This window comes from Carcharodon carcharias, chromosome 4 (assembly GCF_017639515.1).
Source record: "Carcharodon carcharias isolate sCarCar2 chromosome 4, sCarCar2.pri, whole genome shotgun sequence".
Classification (NCBI taxonomy): Eukaryota; Metazoa; Chordata; class Chondrichthyes; order Lamniformes; family Lamnidae; genus Carcharodon; species Carcharodon carcharias.
Genome location: NC_054470.1, coordinates 53,460,245 through 53,477,980, shown reverse-complemented (window position 1 = coordinate 53,477,980; position 17,736 = coordinate 53,460,245). Strand labels below are relative to the sequence as shown.

General features: G+C 40.7%; 1 protein-coding gene across 5 annotated transcripts in view; it reads right to left on the bottom strand.

The window, feature by feature from the left end:
• plaa (phospholipase A2-activating protein) overlaps positions 1-17,736 on the bottom strand; it is a 56,038-nt gene that overhangs the window by 19,716 nt on the left and 18,586 nt on the right. For all 5 annotated transcript variants that reach the window (XM_041185849.1, XM_041185851.1, XM_041185850.1 and 2 more), the window contains 3 exons: positions 15,942-16,077; positions 13,626-13,795; positions 747-904 (listed from right to left, as the gene is read on the bottom strand). In XM_041185849.1, the coding sequence (XP_041041783.1) occupies positions 747-904; positions 13,626-13,795; positions 15,942-16,077 (464 nt within the window). The remainder of the gene's footprint in view (positions 1-746; positions 905-13,625; positions 13,796-15,941; positions 16,078-17,736) is intronic.

The window sequence follows — 17,736 nt, the reverse complement described above, 5'->3', positions numbered from 1 at the left end:
GCTCCAGGAGCTAGATAAATAGAGATGGCAGAAACCCATACGGATGGCATTTTATTTTAAGTTTACTTTTCTTTCACAGGGTGTGGCTGACTTTGGCTTGGCCAGCATTTGTTGCCCATCTCTAACTGTCCTCGAGAATGAAGGTGCTGAGCTGTCTTCCTGAGCTGCTGCAGTCCATGTGGTGTAGGTACACACACACAATGGTGTTAGGAGGGGAGTTCCAGGATTTTGAGCCAGCTGCAGTGAAGGAACAGCGATATAATTCCAAGTCAGGATGGTGTGTGGCTTGGAGGGGAACTTGCTGCCCTTCTAGGTTACGAGTTTGGAAGGTACTGTCAAAGAGGCTTTGGTGAACTCCCGCAATACATCTTGTAAATGGTACACACTGCTGACACTGTGCATCAGTGGTGGTGACAGTGAATGTTTAAGGTGGTGGCTGGAGCGCCAATCAAGTGGGCTACTTTGTCCTGGATGGTGTCGAGCTTCTTGAGCTACACTCATCCAGGCATATTTTGACCTCCTTTATGAAACAAGTGAAACTTCACAAATTTTCATTTGTTAAATATTCACAAGTGAATTTATATTATAGCTAATAGACATGATTAGAGAACATTATTTTTGGATACCACTAAATTAAGTTTTCAGCCCGGATTAGAGACAGTCCAATTTTCTATTTTGTGAAAACAAAGGTAAAATTACAGATCGTGGCAGTGTAGATTACATTTCTTTGTCATTCTGAAACATACTTTGCCTTCGTAAAGAACTTTGCCTGAGGCTTTCTGGGTTCCTCCTGATGAACCCACCACATCACCAATCTTTAGCCATCGTCCGTCAACAACGCTCCACTGATAAGCGTGAACAGAATCTCCAACTCTGATCAGCCGTGTCTGGCCTTCCCTTGTGCCTGAAAGAAAACAAAAAAAAAAGAAACCTTAATTAAGTTCAAATATTGAATACTGCAACTGAAACTTGACCTCGTACTTATGTACAACATTGGCTTAACACAGTGGCATTAGGCTGATCAGAAAATACAAGGCAATTTTTAAATAGCCTTGTGCAAAGTTTGTGTGTTCAACCTCTGGCTTTGGGAACTCAGAGTAAGCCAGCCAATCCCATCTAGATAAGAGATTTTTCTCCCCTTACATTGAATTCCACTAAGATGTTTTCTTTAAGAAAAAAGGAATGTAGTAAGCACAACTTTGTTGACCTGAATGAAATTCATGGATTTGAACAGTTGGAGTTCACCACTAAGCTCCAAATAAAATGTTTGACTTTGGTTTACAAATTGTTGTTTATCTCACTATAAGACTAAGAACACATAAAAGAAATGTTTAAATAAAAATTTCTTCTGACATTTCTACAGTTTCAATCATAATGAGAAAATCAAGTAAATAGCATTAAAATCATCAAATTTATTGATGTAAATAACCTCCAAAGTTTTCATTACAGTTTTATTACTTTTATGAGAAATTATAAAAAGATAAATTAAACTAAATCCAAACTTAGTTCAATTAACTGACTCCCAACTCTACTTATGAAGCCCAGCTTCGGGGAGGCGAGGCTGAGTCTTCAGCGAGAAGCACCAAAGCTACTCAGCTCCTCTAAGAAAACACATTATACAACAGAACACATAACAGGCCGACAGAACTCTCCCTTACTCCAGTATGCATTTCCCTTGTTTTTTCTCTCCCTCCCCCATCTGTGTTTCCCTTGTGGTCTCTCCCCTCACTATATGTTTCTCTCCCTCTCCCCTGCTCCCCATTTGCATTGCCCTCTCTTCCAACTCCCCATTTGCGTTTCCCTCTCTAACTCAATCCTGTTTGTTTTCTTTCTCTCTCCCTCCTTCCTCAGTTTGTGTCTTTTTTTCTCTCTCTCACCTGAATTTGTGTTTCTCTCTCTCTCCTCCTCCACCAGTTTATTTCTCTCTCAGGACTTGGGAGTTTCTAGGCAATTTTCATTGACCAAGGCCATCATCGTCACAACAGGCAATGAAGTGATGCACTCTGGATGGCGCAGGATACCAGCTGGGCTCAGTTTGGTTGCAAGCCACAACAGTTAGGGTGTGTACATGTTTGAACCATGAAAACGAGGACTGTTTCTCCCAATTCATCAACTGCAGTGCTCAGGAGACCAGTTGCACAATCTGGTAGGTGTTGGGAACCTAATGCAATATAGTCCCACAATCTGTCACGCTTTGATTTTTTTTAAAAACCTAACTTCAAAATTCTCCTTGTTCTCCAACACACATTTGTCAGTGATTTTTTTTTCTGCCAATAGCAGTCAGGGAACACAACAAATTTAAGAGACCTATGCATTTCTTCCTACTCCCTAATACACATCTTCAAGATTTCTCCAGAAAGCTAATGTACAGCTTTGGTCGCAAAAGCAGTAGAATTTGCCTGGGTGAAGATCACATAAAAATTCAAAGTAACATTTTCTCCCTTCAACCCTTCTTGCTACACATTTGGCTCAAAGATGCAAAAAGTTCTGCTGCGAGAAGCAAGGGGAGTCAGATTTTTCATTAAGTTTAAAACATACACCTTTACCAATCCACTAACTCAAAAAGTGTAAATTTATGTTGATAAAGTATCAGTTAAAAACAGATTTTAATGATCCTTAAAACTTGCTTAGTTGTAGAAATTTCAAGAGATTACCATTCAGTCTACTGCACCCATTTCCACAATACTGTTTATTTTCCTTTTACAAAATATTACTCCTTTTCACAATTATTTACAGAAATTGGCTTTCTTCTCTGGAACAGAGGCAGCGGAAAGGAGATTTAATCAAGGGGTATAAAATTATGAGGGTTATTCCTATCCATTCTATTTCCTTTAGCAGAGAAGTCAGTAACCAGAGGGCACAGGCTGAAGTAATTAGTGGAAGTATTAGAGAGGAGTTGAAAAATTTTTCACCAAGATGGCGGCAGGTGTTTGGAACTCTGCCTGAAAAGGTGGTAACAGTGGAAACCCTCATCACATTTAAAATGTTCTTGGATATGCAACTGAAGTGCTGTAACCCCTAAAAGTGCAGACAAAGAACAGGAAGATTGAATTTGACTGGATTAGTTTGATTTTGGCTTGCACAGACTCAATGGGCCAAATGTCCTCATTCTGTGCTGTAAATTTCTATGGGCAGGATTTTACAGTTCGTGGGTTTCCTGCCCCACTCTGACAAAAATGTCAATGGAGAGCCTGCCCCACTCCAGTAGGCTGCCCTGCATCCACTTAACATTCGGAAGGGTGTTAACTAGCTCAGTATGAGGCTTTTGCCCCCATCTGGGGAAGAAATCCCGCCTCTGAGAGTTGCAGGCCGATCAGATGACTGGGTACCTCTCTGGGCCCAGCAGGACCACAGGGAATTGAGGCCACTGCTGAAACTGTACCCAGTCCCCAACAAATATCACCGCTGGAGCTAGACAGCAAAGTAATTGGGGGTTTTCGGCGGGGGTGGGGAGGCGGCAGAGGGGCAGACCATGTTGGTGGGAGGGTACGGGAAGGCCTCCAATGGGCCATGGGACAAGTAAAGGAGGAACCCACCCCTCCACAACCACCAAGGGAGTGAGACCTGGCAGGATTCAAACTTGGCTCCCTCTTCTGCCTCCCACAGGAAAAATTGTAGCTCGGCAGGAAGGGGTCCTTAAGTAGCCATTAATTGGTCACCTTAAGGCGTCCAATGGCCCAAGGGCCAATGGCCGCACGATGCCTCCACCAGTGCATGCAAAAATTGCAGTGGGTCAGAAGTAGGCAAGTGATTGCCAGAACAGTGCCCTTGGTATTACACCCAATTTTACACCTGTAGCCTGCCTGCCAACCCACCCCAGGAGCATAAAACTCTGTCCTATGATTCTATTTCCATATATACACACACAAAATCATTTTAACTACCCCATAATTCCAAAGGTGGATTTGTATTTCTTGCTGCAACTAATGTCACTGTAAATTCCCAACGAGATCGCAATTTAGACCTGGCTGGCAGCTTAACCCTAGCTATTTGACTGATGTCCAGCAAAATGTCGGAGTTATGGGTCAAAACAACCCTTCCTGAACCTGATGTAAATATCACTTTTCAGTGACACAAAAAAAAATCTTATTTGGTTTAGATTGTATAAAATGCTACAAAAGAATATTTGATTTTTTCTATGCCCATTTCTTAGTTTATGTCTTTAGCATAAGCTTTCTAGTTGCTTTTGAGCATTATAGTTCGACAGTAAAGCCCTCAATTCTCATATTTACACACATACACTCCACAGAAGTACCTTCAGTTCATTTTTTTTGTTCTTGCCCAAATATCATTGAGATAGTAGTAGTAAGCTTCTTGAATTGCTGCAGTCCATTTGGTAGGTAATCTCTAAGTGCTTTGTCCTATAGCGTTTTGATACAACTGAACGGCTTCCCAGGCCATTTTAGAGGACAGTTAAGAGTCAACCACATCGCTGTGGATCTGGAGTCACAGTTAGACAGAACGGGGTAAGGACGATAGATTTCCTCCCACAAAGGAGGACATTAGTGAACCAGATGAGTTTGTACAACAATACAATAGTTTTGTGATCATTATTAACAAGACCAGTATTTCACATCAGATTTACTAATTACTTGAATTTAAATTCCCCCAGTTATCGTGATGGGATTTGAACTCATGTCTCCAAAGCATTATTCTGGGCCTCAGGGTTACTGGCCCAGTAACTTTATCACTATGCTACCGTAGTGAGAGCATTCTGAAGACTGAGGGCAAACAGCCAGTGGTCATGGTACATATTGATACCAACAACATAGGCAAAAAGAAGGGATGAGATCCTACAAGCTGAATATAGGGAGTTAGGACGTAAATTAAAAAGTAGGACCTCAAAGGTAGTAATCTCAGGATTATTACCAGTGCCACGTGCTAGCAAGAGCAGAAATAGCAGGATTTATCAGATGAATACGTGGCTGAAGAAATGGTGTAGAGGGGAGGGATTCAGATTCCTGGGACATTGGGACCTGTTCTGGGGAAGGTGGGACCAGTACAAACTGGACTTGGGCAGGACCAGGACCAATGTCCTTGGGGGGGGAGGTGTTTGCTAGTGCTGTTGGGGACGGTTTAAACTAGAATAGCAGGGGGATGGAAACCTGAGCAGGGAGACAGAGGAGGGGGAAACAAGGATAGAAACGAAAGACAGAAAAGTAAGAAGGAAAAATGGAAGGCAGAAAAAACAAGGGTGAAAAACAAATGGGGTCATAGTGCAAAATAAAGTTAAGATGACTAACTAGATTAAAAAGATAAATCTAAAGGCATTGTATCTTAATGCGCGGACATTCGCAATAGGGTATATGAATTAACAGCACAAATAGATATAAATGGTTATGATATGGTTGCAATTACAGAGACATGGCAGCAAGGTGACCAAGGATGAGAACTGAACATTTAGGGGTATTCAATATTTAGGAAGGACAGACAAATAGGGAAATGAGATGTGGTAGACTGTTAGTAAAGGAGGAAATCAATGCAATAGTGAGGAAGGATATTGGCTTGGAAAATCATAATGTGGAATCTGTTTGGATGGAGATAAGAAACACCAAGGGGCAGAAAATGTTGATGGGGGTTATCTATAGGCCCCAAACAGTAGCAAAGATGCAAGGGAAGACATTAAACAGGAAATTAGAGATGCGTGCAATAAGGGTACAACTGTAATCATTGGTGACTTTAATCTACATATAAATTGGACAAAGCAAACTAGCAATAATACTATGGAGAAGGATTTCCTGGAGTGTGTACATGATGGTTTTTGAGACCAATACATTGTGGAACCAACTAGAGAGCAGGCTATCCTAGACTGGGTGTTGTGCAATGAGAAAGGATTAATTAACAATCTTGTTGTGCGGGGTCCCTTGGGGAAGAGCGACCATAAAATGATAGAATTGTCCATTAAGATGGAGAGTGAAGAAGCTGAATCGGTTCTGCTGAAGGGTCATGTGGACTCGAAACGTCAACTCTTTTCTTCTCCGCCGATGCTGCCAGACCTGCTGAGTTTTTCCAGGTAATTCTGTTTTTGTTTTGGATTTCCAGTATCCGCAGTTTTTTGTTTTTATCTAATTATTCATTCCTGTCTGGCGCAAAAATAAATCAGGAAAGGTAGCTCAACCATGGATCACAAAAGAAATTAGGGATAGTATTAGATCCAAAGAAACGACATATAAAATTGCCAGAAAAAGCAGCAAGCCTGAGGATTGGGAGCAGTTTAGAATTCAGCAAAAGTGGACAAAAAGATTGACCAGGAAGGAGAAAATGGAGTACGAGAGTAAACTTGCAGGGAACATAAAAACTTACTGTAAAAGCTTCTATAAATATGTGAAGAGAAAAAGATTAGCAAAGACAAATGTAGGTCCCTTACAGTCAGAAACAGGGGAAATTATAATGGGGAACAAAGAAATGGTGGAAGGATTGAACACATACTTTGGTTCTGTCTTCACAAAAGGGGACACAAATAAATTTCCAGAAATGTTAGGGAACCAAGGGTTGAGTGAGAGGGAGGAACTGAAGAAAATCAGTATTACTAAAAAACAAGGTGCTAGAAAAATTACTGGGGTTAAAGGCTGAAAAATCCACAGGGCCTGATAATCTACATCCCAGGGTACTAAAGGAAGTGGCCCTGGAAATATTGAATGCATTGGTGATTATCTTCCAAAATTCTATAGACTCTGGAACAGTTCATGCAGATTGGACGGTGGCAAATGTAACCCAACTATTTAAAAAAGGAGGGAGAGGAAAAACAGAGAATTACAGACCAGTTAGCCTAACATCAGTAGTGGGGAAAATGCTAAAGTCTATTATAAAAGACGTGGTAACAGAAAACTTGGAAAGCGTTAACAGGATTAGCCAAAGTCAGCATGAGTTTAAGAAAGGGAAATCATGTTTAACTAATCTACTGGTGTTTTTTTTTGAGGATGCAACTAGTAGAATAGATAAGGGAGAACCAGTGGATGTGGTGTATTTGGATTTCAAGAAGGCTTTTGATAAGGTCCCACATAAGAGGCTAGTGGGCAAAATTAAAGCACATGGGATCGGGCGCAATATACTGGCATAGACTGAGAATTGGTTGACAGACCGGAAACAAGAGATTGGGAATAAATGGGTCTTTTCCGGATGGCAGGCCGTGACTAGTGGTGTGCTGCAGGGATCAGTGCTTGGGACCCAGCTATTCATGATATATATATATATATATATATATATATATAAATGACTTGAATGACTTGAATATATAAATGCACTATTTCCAAGTTTGCTGACGACACAAAACTGGGCAGGCTTGTGAGTTGTGAGGAGCATGCAAGGAGGCTTCATGCGATTTAGACAAGTTGTGTGTGTGGGCAAACACATGGAAGATGCAGTATAACATGGATAAATGTGAAGTTATATGCTTCGTTGTGAAAAACAGAAAGGCAGAGTATTATATATTGGGAAATGTGGACATACAAAGGGATCTGGGTGACCTTGTACCAGTCAATGAAAGTAAACAGGCAGGTGCAGCAAACAATTGGGAAGGAAAATGGTATGTTGGCCTTCATTGCAAGAGATTTTGAGTTCAGAAGTAGTGATGCCTTACTGCAATTATACAAGGCCTGGTGAGACCACACCTGAAGTATTGTGTGCAGTTTTGGTCTCCCTACCTAAGAAAGGATATGCTTGCCATAGAGGGAATGCAGCGAAGGTTCACTAGGCTGATACCGTGGATGGCAGTACTGTCGTATGAGGAGAGATTGGTTCGACTGGGTCTGTATTCACGAGAGTTTAGAAGAATGAGAGAGGATCTGATTGAAATGCGTAAAATTCGAACAGGACTAGACAAATTAGATGCAGGAATGTTTCCCCTGGTTGGGGAGTCTAGAACCAGGGGCCACAGTCTCAGGATAGAGGGGAAGCCATTTAGGACTGAGATGAGGAAAAACTTCTTCATCAGGGGATGGTCAACCTGTGGAACTCTCTACCACAGAAGACAGTGGCGGCCTTGGGTACAATCAGGGAAGAAATTGATAATTTTTTGGATATTAGGGGCATCAAGGAGAGAAAGTGGGAATATGGCATTGAGCTAGAGGGAGGGAGGGGGGGAAGGGGGCGAGGAATGGGGGGGAAGGGGGTGAGGAACGGGGGAACGGACAGATGGGAACGGGGTGGGGTTAAGGAACGGCGGGGGAGACGGTGGGGAGGAGAGGGAAAGGGGGAATGGGGGGAGGTGGTGGTAAAGCTAATAAAATATATTTTAAAAAACATACATAAGTGAATAATATAATTAATTATTTAAAACACATTACAAGACAGATGATGTATCAAGGCTGCAGCACGTGGGAACTCCTGGACAACCACATCTACACTAAGTGTTTATGGCTCGAGGAGTTTCGACTCAAGAGTCATTGAGCAGGAGGCTGAGCTGCAGACTCTGCAACACATCAGGGGCAGGGGAAAGTAATCTGAATGCTTTGTACCAGGAGGTAGTCACACCACTAGGGATTAGGTCTTTTGATTTGGTCAGTGGTCAGGGACAGGAGGATGTGACTGTGAGTGAGGTAGGTAAGGAGACCCAGAGGGCAGGACTGCAATTATCCAATAGGTTTGAGGTTCTCTCAGCTTGTTTGGATGAGAGCGGGGACTGCAGGTCAGATGAGAAAACTGATCATGGCACCGTGGTACAGAAAGCCATTCAGGTGGGGGGAGGACAAAGGAATGCAGTGGCAGTAGGGAACAGTAGAGAGAAGGGGATCGACACTGCTCTCTGTAGCAAAGAGCAAGAGTCTGGTCGGCTGTGTTGCCTGCATGGTGGCAGGGTTTGGGACATCTGCTCAAGGCTGGAAAGCAACTTGGAGTGGGAGGGGGAGGATCCAGTTGTCGTGGTCCATGTAGGTGCCAATGACATTGATAGAACTAGGAGAAAAGGTCTACAAAGAGAGTGTGAGGAGCTCGGTACTAAATTGAAAAACAGAACCTCAAAGGTTATAATCTCTGGATTATTACCTGAACCATGTGCAAATTGGCATAGGGTATATAAAATTAGAGAGACGAACACGTGGCTCAAAGACAGGTGTGGGAGAAGTGGGTTCTGGTTTGTGGGGCACTGACACCAGTACTATGGAAAGTGGGGGCTGTACCGTTAGGATGGTCTGCACCTGAACTGTGCTGGGACCAGTGTTCTTGCAAATCGCATAACTAGGGAAGTAGAGAGGGTTTTAAACTAAATAGTGGGGGCAAGGGATCAAATGTGGAAAGATGTGGTGTATCAAAGAGCAGAGGCAAGGTAAGAGAGGAGAATAGTAATATTGTAAATGAGGGCTGGAGAGTAGCAGGAAAGGACAGGAAGAAACAAATCTAAGAATTCACCAAGAATCAAGACTAGATGTCACAAAGATAACAAAAAGACAAAGCTAAAGGCTCTGTATCTGAATGTACATAGCATTCATAACCAAATGATAGCACACACTGAAGTAAATAAATATGATCTGATGACTATTATGGAGACATGGCTGCAGGATGACAAGGATTGGGTCCTGAATATTGTGGGGTACATGACCATCAAGAAGAATAGGAAGCTAGGTAAAAGGTGGAGGGTACCATTGTTAATCAAAGATGGAATTTGTGCAATTGTTAGAGATGACCTCAGTTCAGAAGATCTGGATGTAGAATCAGTTTGGGTGGGGATGAAGGATAGAGGGGAAAGAAGTCACTAGTGGGAGTGGTCTACAGGACCCCTAACAGTGACCACAAAATTAGGACAAAGTATACAAGAAATATAGGGTGCTTGTGATAAAGGGACGGGACTAATCAAGGGTGATTTTAATTTACATATAAACTGGAAAAATCAAATTGGCAGTAATAGCCTGGATGAGGGGTTCATAGAATGCTTTCCAGATAGTTTCTTAGAGCAGCACGTTCTGGAACCAACCAGAGAGCAGGTTATATTAGACTTCGTATTGTGAAATGTGAGCTCAGGATAAATGCACCCCTGGGTAGCAGTGACCACAAAATGATTGAATTTTACATCTGGTAAGAAAGGGAGAAGAGTGGATCAAGGACTAGTATTTTGAACTTAAATAAGGGCAACTACGTGGGCATGAAAACTGAGCTAGCTGATGTTAACTGGGATACTAGGCTACGAGATAGATCAATAGAGAAGCAGTGGCAGACAATTAAAGGGATTTTTCAAAATACTCAGGATAATATCAATTCCAACTATAAAGGGAAAATTCTAAAGGGTGGACCCACCGTCCATGGTCAACTTAAGTTAAGGAAAGCATCAAACTTAGGAAAAAGTATATATCTCTGTAAAGATGAGTGGCAGGTCAGAATATAAAGAACGGCAGAGAATGACTAAAAGGTTAATGAGGGGAAATTAGAGTATGAGGGGAAGCTGGCTAGAAATGTAAAAACGAATAGCAAGAGTTTCTACAGATATTTAAACAGGAAGAGAGTAGCTAAAGTGAGTGTTGGTCCTCTAGAAAGTGAGAATGGGGAGTTAATAGTAGATAATAAGGAAATGACAGATGAAATGAACAAATATTTTGTTTCTGTCTTCAATACAGAGGATACAAATAAGATTCCAGTAATAGCTATAAATCAGGAGGCAGAGGGGGGAGAGGGACTTGGTGAAATTACAATCACTAGGGAAGCGGTACGGAGCTGCGGGCTGACAAGTCTCTGGGTCCAGGTGGACTTCATCCTAGGGTCTTAAAAGGTAGTAGATGTGTTGGTGTTAATTTTCCAAAAATTCCCTAGATTCTGGAAAGGTTCCATCAGATTAAAAAGTAGAAAATATAATCCCACTATTCAAGGGAGGGAGGCAGAAAACAGGAAACTATAGGCCAGTTAGCTTGACGTCTGTCGTGGGGAAGGTGTTATAGAGTCAATCAGTAAAGAGGTTATAGCTGGGCACTAAGGAAAACGCAAGTTGATCAGGAAGAGTCAGCATTGGTTTGTGAAAGGGAAATCACGCTTAACCAATTTATTAAAGTTCTTTGAAGGAGTAACTTGCGCTGTGGACAAAGGGGAGCCTGTAGACGTACTGTACTTGGTTTTCCAGAAGCCACATCAAAGCTTACTGTGCAAAATAAAAGCTCATGGTGTAGGGGGTAACATATTAGCTTGGATAGAGGATTGGCTGGCTGGCAGAAAACAGAGAGTATGCATAAATAGGTCTTTATCAGATTGGCAGGATGTGACTAGTGGGGTCCCGCAGGGGTCTGTGCTGGAGCCTCAGCTTTTTACAATTTACATCAATGACTTAGATGAGGGAGTGATGGCATGGTAGCTAAATTTGCAGACGACATAAAGATAGATAGGAAAGTATGTTGTGAAGAAGACATAAGGAGTGTGCAGACGGACATAGATAAGTTGAGTGACTGGGCAAAAATCTGGCAGATGAAGTATAATGTGGGAAAATGTGAAGTTGTTCACTTTGGCATAAAAAATAAAAAAGCTGAGTATTACTTAAATAGAAAATGACTGCAAAATTCAGATGTGCAGAGGGATGTAGGTGTTCTCATGCATGAGTCACAAAGTTAGCACACAAGTACAGCGTGTAATCAAGAAGATGGAATGCTGTCCTTTATTACAAAAGGAACTGACATAAAAGTAAAGATGTTATGCTTCAGTTATACAAGGCATTGGGTGAGGCCGCATCTCAAATACTGTGCACAGTTTTGGTCTCCTTATTTAAGGAAAAATGTAAATGCGTTGGAGGTTCAGAGGAGGTTTACTAGATTGACACTTGGAATGATCGTGTTGTCTTATGAGAATAGCTTGAACAGGCTGGGTCCGTTTCCACTGGATTTTAGAAGAATGAGAGGTGACTTGATTAAAGTATATAAGATCCTGAGTGGCCTTGACATGGTGGACGTGGAAAGAATGTTCCCTCTTGTGGGTGAGTCCAGAACTAGGGGGCATTGTTTTAAAATTAGGGGTTGCCCTTAAAGAACAGAGATGAGGAGAATTTTTTTTCTCTCAGAGGGTTATGCAACTTTGGAACTCCTTGCCTCAAAAGACAGTGGAAGCGAGGTCACTGAATATTTTTAAGGCAGAGGTAGATAGATCCTTGTTAGCAAGGGAATCAAAGTCTATCAGAGGTAGGTGGGAATGTAGAACACAAATAGATCAGCTATGACCTTTTTGAATGGCAGAGCAAGCTTGAGGGAACAAATGGCCTACTTCTGCTTCGATTTTGTATGTTCATATGTCTCTTCTTTCAGCAATACTCTTAAGTTCTGTACTACCAAACAACTGCAAGACAAATATTATGTGTTTCTCTCACACTCAGAATCTGGTCAACATCCAGCTCAATATACTGACTCCAGAAAAAGATAAATAAGACAATATGAGGAAAACCTCTTACATGCATTTCGAACATCATGTAACTAATTTTAGGAACAAGTTTTCAAAATCATATAATGTTTACATATTTTTAAATCACAGTTATCCCCAACTGTGTACACTAAATTGAATGAAGAGGAATGCAGATTGAAGAAATTATTTGTGGGATTTTTTCGTTAGATTATTATAAGGGATAAACTTTTGAAGCATTGTCACTGTTGCAATGAAAGAAAATGCTGCAGCCAATTTGCACACAAAAAACTTCCACAAAGAGCAACACGATCATGGCCATATAATCTGCTTTTGTGATGTTGAGTGAGGGAAAAAATATTGGCTAAGGTGCTGGGAACAGCTTCCCTGCTCTTCTTCAACAAAGTGCCATGGGATCTTATACATCCATCTGAATAGGCAGATAGGGCCTTGGTTTAATGCCTCATCTGAAATATGGTACCTCTGACATGCAGAACCCCTTCAGAACTGCACTGGAGTGTCAGCCTTGAATTTTGTGCACAAGTCCTGGAGTGAGACTTGGACCTGAAAGCTTGAGATTCCGAGGCAAAAGCGTTACCAACTTTTACCAAGTATCACAACTGACACTTTTAACAATAAAAGATATTTACGGTTAATAAGCTATTTGAAGAAGTTACAATTTTTGCCTCACTGATGTTCAGTATCTCCAGAATAATTCTCAGGTGCGATATGGTAGATGTAAATAAGTACAGTTACCATCAATACAAACTGACGAAGAGCTCCAAGTAAATCAATGATATCACCCAATCATGTGATTATCCAATATACCCAGATATTAAGAAAACATTACTTCTATTCAGCAGCATTCTGACTACTATCAATAAATAACACCCAACTCCATATAACATGTTGCAGTGAAGTTAACATTCGTGCATGCATGTGCGCGCCTTCATGAGAGTTGCAAATTAAACGTCACATTTTGTTGCTGTTAAATCATTCTCTCGTGTTAAGAAGATAAATTCACAGATTGAAGGAAAAAATTGTAAATGCTGCACATCTAAACGGAAAAGACTGGAAATACACAAATCAGTCATCGCCTATAAAGGACATGTTATCACATTGTCAGGTGTAAAACCTATCATCAGTATAGGATAAACACTATTTCATCTCAAACTATTCCAAATAAAAACAAATTACTTGCATTTGACGTAAAACGAATAATAATCTTTGCATTTTGTAAATAAGAATTTGGAGCGTTACTAAACTTATACTTCAGCTCAATGTAAAACCATTCTTAGTTGTGTTAAAGAGGAATGACGTTCACATACCAGGTTCATCAAGATGTTCTCTTCCTGGAAGTTCATTAATATTTATATCCCCTAAATCTCCAGTTTTAGGGTCAATGGTTGCACTGGACAACTCATTCTCAAAAGTTTGGATCTCTTCCGCAGTGGCTGTCCGCTCTTCGGCCTCTGTGAACACTCTTATTATGCCATCACTGCAGCAGAAAAAAATCATAAGCATAACAAAGCAACATAAGTAATCTGAAAACAAAAACTTGCATTTATACAGTGCCTTAAATGTAGCAAGATGTCCCAAGGCCTGTTCAAAAGAGTGATACAAAGAGCTACACAAAATTTGACACCAAGGTCAAGTGACAAAATCGCAAAGATAGGCTTTGAAGAAGGCCTTAAAGGAAGACAGAGAAAGCTAGAGGAGCTTAGGGAAAGAATTCCAGAGTTTAGGGCCAAGGCAGCTGAAGGCAAGAGTGCCAATGACAGAGCAAAGGAAATCAGGAATGCGCAGGCAGCCATAATTTGAGCAGTGCAGAGATCTGAGGGTTGTAGGAGATTACAGTGGTAAGGAGGGGCAAAGTCAGATAGGCTTGAACCAAAGGATGAGAATTTTAAAACCGAGGCATTGCTGGACTGGGAGCCAATGTAGATCAGCAAAACAAGAGAGATGGGTGAGTGGGACCTGAGGGACTTAGCATACAGGTTTGAAATCATCTAAACTGAGCTTGAAAGTAAATCAGGTATAACTGGATGATTGATAAATTTTCCCAGGTTTTGCAATTACGCTTATTAAAGTCATTTGCACATAAATCTAATGGTCTAGTACTCACCAGTTTTCTTGTCAACTTAAATTGGCAACTTAAAATTTCAGATTAAATCATTATTTTTGTGCTGTTAGTCAAATAAATTTTCACAAAGCTGAGATTTTTTAAAAAATAAAATTAGTTTAGTACGTGAGCTCAGAGTCTAAGTCCAGTTTCCCGAAACAAGTGCTTGAGTGCCAAAGGCTGTCTTAGGAATTGTGTTGCCTTCATGCAAACTTTACACCAAAAGACAGTTCCTTCCAAACATCTTACAGATAAACAGGATGTCAGAAATGCATTCTGAAAATATTTCAAACTACATATTGGATGACTTTATCTATTGCTTTTTAAGCATCTATAGTCATCAGTACTTTGATGGGCCTTACTGCTTCAGTAGAATTATCTTGCCAATAAATCTGTAAGTTCTAGTCTGAATGTAGTGGGCTGCATTGCCAGCATTTATTACCTTCCAAAATTGACAAGAGGGTATGGTAGTCATCCCATTTGGCTGCAGAAGCATTACATCACAGCTGAAATGCAATTGTGATTCCTGTGTTATGTTATCCAATTCATTGCATGCATAAGACTTAGATTTGTGTTATTTGGAGACTTGGGCTGCTTATGGGAATGGCCTTTTATTTCCATAACTCAAACTAGAAGTGATGTGACAAAGGCCAAATCATACTAAGTACAACACAAGATAATGATGTACTGGACAGCATGGAAAGGTGAAAGGTACAAGCAGATCAGAAATTACCAAACATTGGGGAAAAAACTATACAGAATTTATAAAGAGTGTAAGGTCAAGAAACAGCTATGCAGGATTGGAAAAAGGTTTAACTTGCATACTCTTGTTTCAGTTTAATCAATGACCTGGATTTTTCTTGCTACTTTACCAGCTTTGTTTTACTTTCAGAAACGTATCAGACAAGACAATAGGGCTGAGTGATTTAGTTAAAACTGATGTGAAATGTACCTGGCCTCAGCTAGGAAGTAAAAGGCTCTTTTAAGCATAAAACCAACACTCGTCAGTCATATGCGAAGAATAAGTATGGAATATACAAACAGCCCATGTTTTAGAAAGAAGGGGAGGGAAGAAATCTCAAATATCTGCATTTATTGTCCAATTCAGTACAAACACAAATGCAATCTCAAAAGGGTATAAAGAGTTTAGGTTCAAATGTCTGCATAAGAACATTCAACAGGAAATAGTGCTCAATTTAGCTCAGTTCATCTGCAGCCACCTGAATGTTCCAATATATTCAGCAGGACATATAAATCTGACATTGTGAGCTCTGTACTTTTGTTGTCTGAGGCAATGAAGTCTTAAAGTGCTTTTCACAATGGAAATCAGAAGTAAAGATAGGGAGAGGGAACGGGACAAGAAGAAAAGCAGCAAGAAAGAAAACAAAAGATAGATTCTAGGGCCTAAAAGCAAGAGCAACCCAATTTTTAATTTTAACATTCCATTGAACAGAGCTTTGAAGGACTGAGTTTTAGAGTAAATTATAAATAATGAGACTTTATAGCTGTACAGCAAATTTACCTTGAACCTACAACAATATCACCATTATCCAGTACACAGCAGGACCAGATAGACTGAGCTGGAAGCCTGATGGTTTGAGTACATTCTGAATCCTTCCAGATTCTTAAGGAGCGATCCTCCCCTGTAGTAACAAAATCTGAAGGAAAGGAAGAGACCAATCCAAATCACAATTAGAGAAAAGTATATTTAAAAAACAGATATTAAAAGATTGTTTTCACTGCCTAAACATACGAATATACATACGAACAAGGCCATTCAGCCCATCAAGCCTGCTCCACCATTTAATAAGATCATAGCTGATATGATAGTTACCTTAAATCTGCATCCTGCCTACCCCCGGTAACCTATCACCCCCTTGCTTACTAAGAATCTATCCACCTCTGCCTTAAAAATATTGAAAGACTCTGCCTCCACTGCCTTTTCAGGAAGAGTGTTCCAAAAACTCACGACCCTCAGTGGAAAATTCTTGCCTCATCTCCGTTTTAAATGGGTAGCCCTTTATTTTAAAGTGACCCTGGTTCTTGATTCTCCAACAAGAGGAAACATCCTCTCCACATCCGCCTTGTCAAGACCCCTCAGGATCTTATATGTTTCAATCAAATCGCCTCTTACTCTTCTAAACTCCAGCAGATACAAGCCCAGCTTTTCCAACCTTTCCTCATAAGACAACCCACCCATTCCAGGTATTAGTCTTGAAAACCTTCTCTGAACTGCTTCCAACACATTTACATCTTTCCTTACATAAGGTGACCAATAGTGTACCCAGTACTCCAGATGTGGTTTCACTCGTGCCCTGTATAACTGAAGCATAACCTCCCTATTATTATATTCAATTCCCTTCGCAATAAATTATAACATTCTATTAGCTTTCCTAATTACTTGTTGTATCTGCGTACTAGCCTTTTCTGATTTATGTAGTAAGACACCCAGATCCCTCTGCACCTCAGAGCTCTGCAATCTCTCACCATTTAGATAATATGCTTCTATTTTAGGTAATAGGCTTTCTCTTCCGGTCAAAATGGATAATTTCACATTTTCCCACATTATACTCCATTTGCCAGATCTTTGCCCACTCAATTAACCTATCTATATATTTTAGTAGCCTCCTTATGTCCTCTTCACAACCTACTTTCCTACCTATCTTTGTGTCATCAGCAAATTTGGCAACCCATCCCATCCATCCCTTCACTGAAGTCATTTAAATAAATTGCAAACAGCTGAGGTCCCAGCACTGAGCCCTGTGGCAAACCACGTGTTACATCTTGCCAACCTGAAAAAGGCCCATTTATGCCAACTCTCTTCTTCCTATTAGCCAGCCAATCTTCTATCCATGCCAATATGTTACCCCCTATACCATGAGGTTTTATTTTCCACAATAACCTTTGATATGGCAATGTTCCCTCTAATTTCCCTTTGCAATGCAAGGTCCGTTTATTGCCCTGCATAGTGCCTTTATGATTATCATATGGCTACACATCTTAAGAAGACCACTTCTTATGCAAGGCTTCTTTGCCCCCACGTGCTAAGTTCTTACTGTCCTTGTGCATGACAGATAGAAAGGTCAAAATACAAGAACAGTAATTAGGAATGCAAAAAGTTTGTTGGCCTTTACTGCAAGGGAATTGAACTACAAAAATAAGGAAGTCTTGCTGCAAATATTCAGGGCTTTGGTGAGATCACAATTGGAATACTGTGTACAGTTTTGGTCTTCATATCTAAATAAACTTGCCTTAGAGGGAGTGCAACACAGGTTCACTAGATTGATTCTTGGGATGAAAGGATTGTCCTCTGAGGA